This window comes from Lycium ferocissimum, chromosome 1, assembly GCF_029784015.1.
Source record: "Lycium ferocissimum isolate CSIRO_LF1 chromosome 1, AGI_CSIRO_Lferr_CH_V1, whole genome shotgun sequence".
In the NCBI taxonomy this organism is placed as follows: Eukaryota; Viridiplantae; Streptophyta; class Magnoliopsida; order Solanales; family Solanaceae; genus Lycium; species Lycium ferocissimum.
This window is the reverse complement of record NC_081342.1, coordinates 69,878,084-69,890,151: the sequence shown is the minus strand read 5'-3', so window position 1 is coordinate 69,890,151 and position 12,068 is coordinate 69,878,084. Positions and strand designations below refer to the sequence as shown.

Genomic DNA, 12,068 nt, shown 5'->3' with positions numbered 1-12,068 from the left:
TTCATTAGATAGAGAAAATCACCAAAATTTCGCAATCCGCTTGAATTTATTCCAATTCCAAGAGGTTGGATCTTATTGATATTGATATACCTTGAAAAGGACTTGAACCTCCACTCTCTTTAGCATGACGTTTGAGTCTCGCATGTCTACGGTCAAATTTTAATATTGACCTTCTTATCACTTGTGGTCATTTTTTCAAAGTCTCCTGCAAGTTTTTCAAATTTAATTAGGACCAATCATTATCACTTTTCTAAAATCTACTTTACATAGAACAACTCAAAAGACCGGAACCTCAGGGTCAACGAGAACTTTACTACTCTCTCCACTTTTACTTATTCAGTTTTGACTTTGCACAATAAGCATATTAAATGATTTATAGTCTTAAGTTTTGGGAAATGAATTAGGAAATAAGTAATTAATAAAGCATGAAAAAAATATGTTTTTCTATTTATATGTTAAAAGTGAAAATGTATTTTAAATATGATATACAAGTAAAAGTGATCAGAGGATGTAAAAAAAAAAAAAAATGAAGTTTCACTTTATATGACAATATTCCAGTTTGCATGATCAATTTTTTTATCCTTAACAAGAAAAGGTTGTGATTTATAGTATCTACTAAGCATTATCTAATTTTTTTAAAATAATGATTGAGAATTAATGTTCGAATTGTACTCGAAAATTAAAAGAATTTTTTCCTCATATCTCAGTCGATGATTGTTGTTTTTCTTGTATTCCCTCCGTCTTTATTTAGGTGATACTTTTTAATTTTTGAGATTTAAATCATGTGAATTTTGATCAACATTTTAAAGTATAATTTTTTATCATGTTGACATGAGAAGAATTACAACTTATTTTCGTAAAAAATTTTAATATCTAAATTTTAATCTTAAAATATTGAGTTAATCTAATCAATTTAGTTACGAAAATTAATCAAATTGACTCTTGCTAAGAAAAAAGTATCACATAATGATAATGTAGTTTATTAGAAAGCTTTTTTTTTTAAAAAAAAAAAAAAAAGATAAAACATTTTGGGTCCTACAAAGTGTTTTGCACACGGATATAGTGCTCATCGACCCACAGTATGGTTATATCTATAAATGATTACACATTTGAAGGGACAAGTTGTGCTTTTTAGAAGTCAATATAAATAGTATAAAAAGGGAAAAGATTTTAATATTATTATCTACGAATAAATAATCATAATTAATGAAGCTTTCAATCTTGAAAATATAATAAGTTAGTTGCTATATTATGTAAGATTATTCTAATAGTATAATTTATTAAGATTATTCTAATAGTATAATTTTTTTATATGCCAACATATTATAAGTTCTTAAAAGTTAACTATCCTTTTTATTTAACATATTACTGGCTTATTGCAGGATGTCCCCTTTATTTCCAGGTACTAGTTTCATGAGCGGCAGAACCAAGATTTTCACTAAGTAGATTTAAAATAGAAAAAAGTAAACACACACAAAACCATTAAAAAAAAAAAAAACTAAAAAGGATTCAACATCTATTATATATTCATACAAAGTAATTTTGACCTTGTATTTATAGTGTAAATCCAACTATTAAAGGGATCTTTACACAAATAGTCGACTGAATTTACCGTTTATTTTTCTAGCTGATATACATAGATTATACAAATTTATACACATATTATAGATAAATTATACATATAGTCCTATTATATTTCCACCGGACCATTTTTAAATTAAGCAATAGGATGGACGACTACTTAGGTTCATTCTTCAGCTATAAAAAGGGTAGGTGTTAGAACTTTATGGTTGTGGAATAGAGTGTGGAAACTAGAGTGAAATGGGAAAATCATGGGCTTTGGTGGTGGCTATGCTAGTTGTCGTAACTTTGGTGATCAATAGCTTTGAAGTGAAAATGGCAAGTGCAGAGCTGAGTGCAGCAGCTTGTAAAGAGGAGAAGAGAATTGGGATAAATGCTTGTAAGCCTGTTCTGTATGGAAACATTCCTTCTCCTAAGTGTTGTGAAAGAGTTAGAGTGACTCATATTGAGTGTGTGTGTAGAGTCATAACGCCCAAATTGGCTGCTCTAGTTGACATCAACCGCGCCATACGCCTTGTTGAAGGTTGTGGGCGCAGAGTCCCTCGTAACTACAAGTGCGGAAGTAAGTGAATCTCTATCCATTTCTCGTATTTTCTCAAAGATGAATTCAAGATTTTAAATATATGTTGACTAACTTAATTAGTATAAATGTGTTATGTGCATTTTATACAAATGCTTTGTGAATGGTCTTACTATATGTGGAGAGATTGAGTTTATGTTCTAGTGAGTGTACTAATAACCTATTCTAAAAATTTCTCAAGCCGGTGAATTAGAATCTTGAGAAAGTCTCTAACTTGGCTGCCATATAGGCTATATTTTCTATTATGTGGAATTCACAGTTAGGTTATCCAACTGAAATAAGAAAAAAGTTAAATCATTTCTCGAAAAAAAACATGATTTTTTTAATTCACTTTCGGAACGAAAGATCTTTTTGAATAATTCAAGGTTCAATGTTTGAAACGAAAGATCCTTTGGAGATCTTCTAACGTATTGACGATTAATTCAATGTTACAATTCGACAAATAAACATTAGATCTCCTTCACCTTAACTTAATTTGACTTTCAAAAAAGTACTGAAGTAGCCATTTGCTCTACTTTGCATGTTTGTTGAAAATGTTAATTAATTTGTCTCTGTTGTTTAATCCAATTGAATATATTTGTGGTTCCAGAAATTATTATCCTTCTTTAATGTTGTTGTCAATTATTGAATTTGCAGGTATCACCACACCACCCTAAAGAATATAGTCAGCTTAATTGGCTTGCTGCTTGGTGTTTCTTCTCCTATACTTCAGTTTGTAATATGGAAGTAATTATTATATGGCAACTTGTTCTTCCAAATTCAATATGCATCCCCATCATTACCTTTTCTATGTGGCGGAGACATCTTAATTTGTACAAGGATTGTTGTCATCTTTACTACTTTATAATAAAATTTACTTAATATACAAGTAATATATTTCTTTTAGAAAGTAAGTATAAAGTCGCATTGTTAATACACACAAGGTCAAAACATGTGTGCCAGGCATGTGACCTATCAACGTACTGACAACGGGGGAGAAAACATAGCATGTTGGAATAAAAGTTTGATTTGAACCATCAGCATAATACAATCGTCTATTTAAAAAACAAAAGCCCCTTAGCGCCCTTACACAAAATTATATGTTCGCTATGTATTAATTAGAAATTACAACTAAAGGTTGGGCGGAGTGATAAGTATTTCTCTATTCTTAATCACAAGTTTGAGGTTCGAGCTTCGAAAATGAAGTCGTTTTTTGTAGGAGCAATTCACACCCCAAAGTTAAACTTTCCGGCGTGAATCTGGGTTAATCAGCCCCCAAATAGGTACCGAACATTGGATGAGAAATTAAAAAAAAAAGAGAGAGAGAGAGAGAGAGAAAAAAAAAAAGAGGACTACATTCCAAAAATCCTTCCGCATGAGAGGTTTGGTTGAATCACTCTAAACAAAGGATGTTTTAACTCCAACACTTAAGCAAATAGGATAGTGAATTTCAGAAGTAAAACTTATTAAAAAAAAAAAAGGCGGAGGATCCGGTTGGACCGGGGGATTGAACCCGAGATGAATCAAACACACAACCTTCTGATCTGAATTTTTTTTAAATGTGCCTCACACAACTGACATTAGTTGTGTGTGGCTTTTTTTTTGTGAGACAAAAAAAATGAACCAAAATTTGTGGACCCAAAAGTGTAAGATGTGGGTCCACTTTTTTATCTCACAAAAAAGAGCCTCACACAACTAATGCCAGTTGTGTGAGGCACATAGTAAAACTTTTCGATAAATGTCATATTATAGTGGGAGTTGTGTAGCCTTTAGAAAATATGTTTAGCATTTTTATCTTTATTTAGTTTTCTTGACCATCTAATGCACACACAAACTCACAGACAAATATGGCAATATAAACTAAAAGGATAAATTATTTTATGGTAAAAATAACGAGTTGTAAAGTGAGCTTGTGATGATATGATGTGCTTTGTTTTTTGTTTTTTTTTTTTTTTTTTTTTATTTTTTATGTATAATTGGATTGGAACTAAACTACCACGGAGCTCGTCTGGCTTAAATAATTGAAAATAACTAATGTATCAAATTTAAAAGCATTTTAAAATTTGAAAATTAATTTTATAAATAAACAATTATGTGTTTGGATAATTTGAGGAAAGACACAAAATGGCCCTTTAACTTCTAGCATAGATTTAAAGTGATCCCTTATATTTTACATGCATGGAGCACTAATAATTCCTCAAGTTTGCACATATAATATTTCCAAACAAAAACAACAAAATTTTGTGTGACAAACTTTAAAATTAGGATGTTTTTATGTGATAGAAAATGAAAAGTGACTTACGTGTGATAAAGTTTTAGGTTAGACCAGGGGCGGCTCAACAGAATTCGAGGCTTAAAGCCAGCTTTAAGAAAATGCCCTTAAATTTAATTTAAATAAAAAAAAGGATTTTATCTTTTTGTTTTGTACGAATTGGCGTACAAAACATTTTGCACGTATCTTGACAATTCATTCGCCTACATGTTAAACTTTTAATGGGTTAATATCGAAAATGCTACTCATCAAGGTTAAATTTAATTTAAATAAAAAAATGTTTTTATCAATTTTTCTTCATCTTGATCTCAATTTTATACGACGTGTAGATCGTTACAAAACATTTTGCACGTACTTGCCACAATTCATTATTTTGAATACATGTTAGTTTATAACCATCGAAGGTTTTCCAGGATAACAAACTCTGCTATCAAGTTTGTCTTTTCGAAATTATTTTTATAAGCAATATCCATGGTTAACATAATGTTTTTATCAATTAATTCTCTTCATCTAATGATCTCAATTTTATACTACTAAGTAGATGTTAAAATAATTTTATACATTTGCAATAGTTCAAAGTTTATTTTGAATTGATTAATGGCTTGATCCACCCTTTATAAGCAATAATCAACTCTAATAATATTACAAAATAATTTGTTTGTCTTTCTATTATCAATATCGACATTAATTAATTTTTTGCTTATTGCATGTTTATTACGAAATTTAAGTAATCCGGTTGTCTCAATATATTTTGAGTTGAAAATCACAAAATGTTTCTTTAACTTCTAGCAAGATTTAAAGTGATCCCTCATATTTTACATTTAAAGCACTAATAATCCCTCAAGTTTGCACATATTATGTTTTGTAAAACAACATGTTGTTGTTTCTCAATAAATCGGCACTTTTTATGTGATAAAAAATCAAAAATGATTTTGACCAACATTTATTGACATGCAAAGAAATGCAACTTATAGTACTTAACTACTTATTGTATAGCTTTGAACATCTAAATTTTAAAATATGCCATGAGATTTATGAAGCTATAGAAGGATATCATTAACAATATAACAAAAAATAATAATTAAAATTAAGTTATTACTAATAAATATAAAATAAAATGAAATTATTTATCTAAAATAACATCTATTTGTTTCCTTACACCTAAAACATTAAATATTTACAATCTGTAATATCTATAGTTTTGCAAGTGTTTGAAGGGTTGTTAGACAAGAAAAACTAGACAAAAATGACTTTTATGTAATAGACTCACAATTAAATGACAATTTGAATTTCAAAAAAGCATTTTTAGTTAAATTTGAAAATGAGATTTATGAAGCTATAGAAGGATATCATCATTAACAATATAACAAAAAATAATAATTAAAATTAAGTTATTAATAATAAATATAAAATAAAATGAAATTATTTACGTAAAATCCCTTCTCCTTTTTCCTTCCACACAAACCTTAAGAGATGTTTGTAAATATTTACTTATATATATAATTTAGGGTGGTAATTGGATGCATGGATTGTTTGAAAGGTTGTAATTTGTTTTGAAATGCTAATCAATTTGAATTTGAAAAAGCATTTTTAGTTAAATATTTTATTACTTTCAAAAGGGAAAAGGGTCATATTTGCGCCTTTACCTTTAATAAGCCACAAACCATATCACCCCTTTAATGACTCCCAATAAACCCCATTTCCCTTTCTTGTTACTCTTCTTCTAATATATTGTCACTATTGAGCAAGAAAAAACTGAGGGGTCTAATGGGTTGCCTTTAAACTCAAATGGATCATTTGAAGTTGTGAGGATATTTGAGGATGGTAGGTGGATTGGAGGGACATGGGATTTGAAGAAATTTGAGAAAGATGGCAAGGTTCATTGGGATTCTGTAATTCTTGCAGCTGAGATAGTCTTGTTTTTTTGGTGTGTGTGTGTGTGTTCGATTTGAAGAAATTTGAGAAAGATGGCAAGGTGTATCAAAAATGTATATTTTATGTATGTTATATATTATAATACAAATAATATACATTTGCTCGGGTTAGATTGTCCGGCCGAAATAAGGAAAAAGTCTACTCATTTCTCGGAGAAAACAGGATTTTTCTAATTTGCCTTCGGAACGAAAGATCGTTTTGAGATTTTTTAATAAATTCAAGGTTCAGTGTTAATTTTACGGGGTACTAGCATTAACCTGTTTTAAAATTAATCTTGAGTGAACGAATCAAAATCTTGAAAAAGTCTTTCATTTGTAATTCTAGACGATATCAGCCATATTAGCTATTCTATAGAATTCACATTAGATTTTCGTCTATTTAGTTTTCGATGGAAACGGATGTTTTTATATTTGCCCTCGAAGTGAAAGATCCTTTGGAAATCTTCGAACGTACTCAGGATTCAATGTTTTACTTAACAAATAAATATTAGATGTCCTTCACCTTCACTTAATTTGTCTTTCAAAAAACTACCAGACTTTCAAAAAACTACTACTTAAGTAGCCATTTCTCTACTTTGCATGTTTCTTGAAAATGTTAATTAATTTGTCTCTATTGTTTAATACAATTGAATATATTTGTGGTTGCTAAGATTATTATCCTTCTTTAATGTTGTTAATTATTGAATTTGTAGGTATCACCACACCACCCTAAGGAATATAGTCAGCTTAATTGGCTTGCTGCTTGGTGTTTCTTCTCCTATACTTATTATTATATGGCAACTTGTTCTTCCAAATTCAATATGCATCCCTCATTACCTTTTCTATGTGGCAGAGACATCTTAATTTGTAAAAGGATTGTCGTCATCTTTACTACTATATAATAAAATTTACTTAATATACAAGTAATATATTTCTTTTAGAAAGTAAGTATAAAGTCGGGTTGTTAATACCATATGTTGACAACACACAAGGTGAAAACATGTGTGCCGGTAGCACAACCCATCAACCTACTAGTAAAGGGGGTGAAATACTATGTCACAATAAAAATTTAATTCGAGCCGTAAGCAAAATCCTACCATCTATTCCAAAAAAAAAAAATAAAAAAAATAAGCGGCTTTGCACCCTTACACAAAATTCTATGTTTGCTATGCATTAATTAGAAATTATCACTAAATGTTGTCTTTGGAGTGGTAAGTGTTTCTCCATTCTTGAACATAAGTTTTTGAGTTCCGAAAATGAAGTCATTTTGATAAAGGACGCCTCGCGCCCCAAGGAGAAACTTTCGGGCATGAATCGGGTTAATCAAACCCCAAACTAAACACTAGATAAGAGATCGAAAAGGAAAAAAAAAAAAAAAAAAAAAACTACATTCCGAAAATCCTTCCACATGAGAGGTTTGGTTGAATCACTCTAAACAACAGATTTTTAACTCCCAAGACTTCTAATTGGAATAGTGAATTTCATCAGTACAAAAAAAAAAAAAAAAGGGTGGAGGATCCGGTTGGACCGGGGAATTGAACCCGACGTGAATCGAACACGCAACCTTCTGATCTGGAGTCAGACGCGCTACCATTGCGCCACGGATCCGGCTGTCTTTATTAACTACATTTCTATAAGGCACAGAAAGCTCCTTCAGAAAAGAATGTATCTCTGTGCAAATTATTTGGAGGGTTATATTTCAAATTTTCAAATAAAATAAAATTATAATCAAACAATAATTTTGAAATAAAAAAATACTTATTATTTTAAAAAAAGTGAACTCTCACTTAAGTATAATATCTGTACAGTAGGTTGGCTTTTGCGGTGTTTGAAGGGTTGTCGTGGTACTGGACTAGTGAATTAGGTGTATCTATGCGTAGGAGGGCATGGAGCTTGTTTGTCGTGATTTTTAGTAGGCGTTTCGCAATAGAAAGCAAAAAAAACAAAAAAAAAAAAATCACTTTTTGGGAATTTTTGAAGTTGAGGCTGGGATTGTGTTTGGCCGTAGTTTTTGCAAATAATATTTCGTTGTTAACATGCACTTTTTCTAGAAAACATGAAATAATTTATATTCCGTAATTTCTAAAAATTAGCAAAATCACCCAAAGCAATTAATAAACATAATTAGTGTGAGAAATATATCAACTATACTCGAGATTAGCTAATGAAGTGCTCAAGGCGATTGTTTCTTTTCATTAAAAAAATTTTTCAATTGAGAAACTTCTTGGTGTCTGCTTAAAAATATAACATCTCTAAATATGACTTTATTTCAAAATTCCCACCTGCTTCTTTTTCTTTTAAAGGCTTTTTAGCACATGATGTTCAATGTTTGTTGGAGTGGCGAGCAACATAAGTTGCCTCTGACTAGTGAAAAAAGTTGTATGAACTTTTAGGGTAAAAATGAGCAACATAAAAACTTTTGGGGTAAAAATTGAAAAAAATAAAATAAAAGTAAAGGTCCAAAACAGAAAATGAAAAAAGTAAAAAAGTGAAAAATAAGGTTTTGGTTGTTTTCCAAGAAGTTGTATTTAGAATTATGGTCAAACACCATAAAGTGAAAAAAGTGAAAAAAAATTCCGAAAAAAAGTTAATAATTCTCTTGGCCAAACGGGTCCTTAATTTATATTTGCCCTTGTTACTATTTGAATAGTCAAAAAATATTTTTTATCATAATTTTTTAAATATCTTTTAAATGTTTTGAATTGTTAATTATTATGATCGTATAGTTTTTTTATTTAGCTTCTAAATATGTAAATTTTATTTTCAAAAAATTAAAAATTTTATGTCCGAATTCGCACGACATTAGTTAGTTTAACTCTCGTTCTTTGAATCAAGCCAAATAAATTAAACCGGAGGGAGTAATTTTTTTTTTTTTTTAATTCAACGTTTCATATTTGTTTGATATTCTGATTAATTTGACTTTGAAAAAGCATTTTTATTAACTTTTTATTATTTTCAAATCTCAACAAGAAATCTTTAATAAAAAATAAAAAGATTATACCATTCATCTCGCCATATAAAGTCATGTGATGTGATGAAGTGTAGTGGTGGGAAACTGGTGGAGTAGGTGTGTGGGGTTACCTCTTTAAAGGGATATGGGCAATTTTGGTCAATGAAGCCACTCATCTTACTGGTTCTCCCTGCATCAGCCCACCGTACACATATAGAGTAGGACATTGTCACTAAGCAATCTGTCATTGGGCTTGTTTTTATGACAACCCAACAATTGCTAGACCCCCTACCCCACCAACGACAGAGTCATCGTGGTGGGTGGGTGGATTACAGAAATATCTAGAAAAGTGGGTGGTGAGTGGTGGTTCGTAGGGGGTGGAGTGGGGTGGGGTAGGATGGTGGACAGATGGAGTAGGTGTAGGATTAGCTAATCCACATCCCTTGTGCACGTTAGCATTATCAAGACTCTCCACTCATCCTTTTGTGTCATCATTCACACAATCCCCACCCACTATTCGCACACAACTGGCTAAAATTCAATACCCCCAACCACCCCACCACCCCCTTACCTCTCAACATCATCATTCAACAACCTCAACCTCTACCACTACCCCACTCTCACCATCCCCCTCACCTATGCTATCTTGCGCCTCATAACCCCATTCCCCACCCATCATAACCACCCCACTTCCCCTTCTCCTTTATATCTCAACATCATCATACAACCACGCCACCCCACCCCTACCACCTCATCACCTTTGCTATCTTGCGCCACACTACCCATTCCAAACCCCATCATCACCTCCCCACTTCACCACCTTTGCTATCGTGCCCATTACCCAACCATCATTCATTCAACAACCTCCACCTCATCACCTTTGCTATCTTGCGCCTCTCTAGCACTACCCACTCCCTACCCACCATCATCATTCCTCAACCTCCACCTCATCACTCTTGCTATCTTGCGCCTCCCTAGCACTACCCATTCCTCACCCCCATCTCTCCTTACACTCCTTTTATATCTCAACCTCCCACAATCAAAACACAACCACTCAACTTTCCCAAACACAAATCAAACGATGTCATCCCACCCTGACCCTCCCATCACCCCAGATTCACCCACCCAAGATTCAAACCCCCCACCCCCACCATCAACAGCCCCCCCACCACAACAACAACAACCTCGTAGATTCCCACCACCATGTTGGACACAAGAAGAAACCCTCGCCTTAATCACCGCATACCGTGACCGTTGGTACGCACTCCGCCGCGGCTACCTCCGTACCGCAGACTGGGACGCAGTTGCCACCGCAGTAACAACCAATTGCCCTGACGTAACTCCACCAAAAACATCCGCTCAATGTCGACACAAAATGGAAAAACTACGTCAACGTTACCGTGCTGAAAAACAACGTTCCCTTAATACCCCTAATAATGGTAGGTTTTTTTCATCTTGGTTTTTTTATGATAATATGGATGCTATGGAAAATGGTACAACTGTACAAGCTATTAGATCTGAAAAACAACAGCAGCAGCAACAGCAACAAGGGGTTGGGGTTGTTAATGTTGCTAATATTGATGATGGGTACGCGTTAAAATCGATGATAGATCAGAATTTACTGAAATTGAAAATCAAGAATGGGGGGAATGTGAATTTGAACAATACTATGGAAGATTTGCCACCACACCCGCATCCGAATTTCATGTTTAATGTATCGAAAAACAACCCAAACCCCGAAAGGAGTAATTTTGTTAATAGGGTTCCGAACGGGTATTATATGGGAGGATCTAACTTAGAGGAGGAACGACGACATGATCTTGAGTTTCGCGTAAAAAATGGGATTTCGATGAAAGGGAGGCGAACGGGGCGATTTGGAGATGTAAATGGATTTGATCATAAAGGTGGGAACTTTGGAATGAATAATCCGAGTTTTGATTGTGATGAAGGGAGTGAATATAATGGAAGTAGTAATGCTAGTGACGGGTTTCATATTAGGAGTAATATGGGTGTTTCGAGTTCGAGAAGAAGTTATAATAGTGGGAATGTTGAACAACAACAACCTAATCTTGGTTACTCGAAATTCGGGGGGAAGAAGGGGGGTGGTGTTGGGGCGAAGAGGGGGAGGGATCCGATGGAAGAGATGGTTTTATCGATTAAGTTGTTAGGCGAAGGGTTTATTAAGATGGAGAAAATGAAGATGGAAATGGCAAGGGAAGTGGAACAGATGAGAATGGAGATGGAGATGAAACGGAACGAGATGATACTCGAATCGCAAAAGCAAATCGTGGATGCGTTCGTGAAGGTATTGAGTGAGGTTAACAAAAACAAGAATGTGAAGACTGCTTCACCTGAATCATAGTACTGATCTTTCATGCTATGTTGTTTTAGATGTTCTCTATAGAAGCAAAAACATATCAAGACAAACGATGTTGTTATAGAAAGGTTAAATGCAACCCTTAAGGCTTAGGTGAATGTTGGAGAGTATTTTGAACAACAATGCCTCAATCCGAAACAAGTTGGAGCACGCTTGATTATAAGGTTCTTGATTTCTATGGTCTGTGCTTTACATTTGCTCTGCCTATTTCTGACTTTGTGTGATCATAGTTTGATCAAAGTTTTAGCCTTTTAGGTCTGTTTGTATTTCCGGGCAATCTGTGACATATAGTAATGTGTACAGCTACTGGTTTTAGTAGTAGTAGTTGTTATTTATATGGTATTTTGTTGTAGTAAGGATTATAAGATGTGAGGGATTTATCCTGAGATCTGATTCTTAAAGAAATTTTAAGTACA

At 32.9% G+C, this 12,068-nt stretch overlaps 2 protein-coding genes and 1 non-coding gene across 4 annotated transcripts in view; 2 read left to right on the top strand and 1 right to left on the bottom strand.

Annotated features, from left to right (window-relative positions):
• Positions 1-3,033, top strand: part of LOC132058992 (uncharacterized) — a 3,980-nt gene extending 947 nt beyond the window's left edge. Inside the window, exons 1-2 of one of the 2 annotated variants that reach the window (XM_059451441.1) lie at positions 1,783-2,143; positions 2,798-3,033. In XM_059451441.1, coding sequence (XP_059307424.1) covers positions 1,822-2,143; positions 2,798-2,817 — 342 coding nt within the window. In that variant the 5' untranslated portion in view covers positions 1,783-1,821 and the 3' untranslated portion in view covers positions 2,818-3,033. Of the gene's footprint in view, positions 1-1,782; positions 2,144-2,797 lie in introns of those variants that run through there. The other variant, XM_059451450.1, reaches the window with a different exon arrangement.
• Positions 3,034-7,861: 4,828 nt separating this feature from the next.
• TRNAW-CCA (transfer RNA tryptophan (anticodon CCA)) lies at positions 7,862-7,933 on the bottom strand. Its single transcript has one exon. It is a non-coding gene; the product is annotated as a tRNA-Trp (tRNA).
• A 1,764-nt stretch (positions 7,934-9,697) lies between these two features.
• On the top strand, positions 9,698-12,068 carry LOC132058985 (uncharacterized). Its single transcript, XM_059451429.1, has one exon. The coding sequence runs from the start codon at positions 10,357-10,359 to the stop codon at positions 11,635-11,637; it is 1,281 nt and encodes a 426-aa protein (XP_059307412.1). The 5' UTR covers positions 9,698-10,356; the 3' UTR covers positions 11,638-12,068.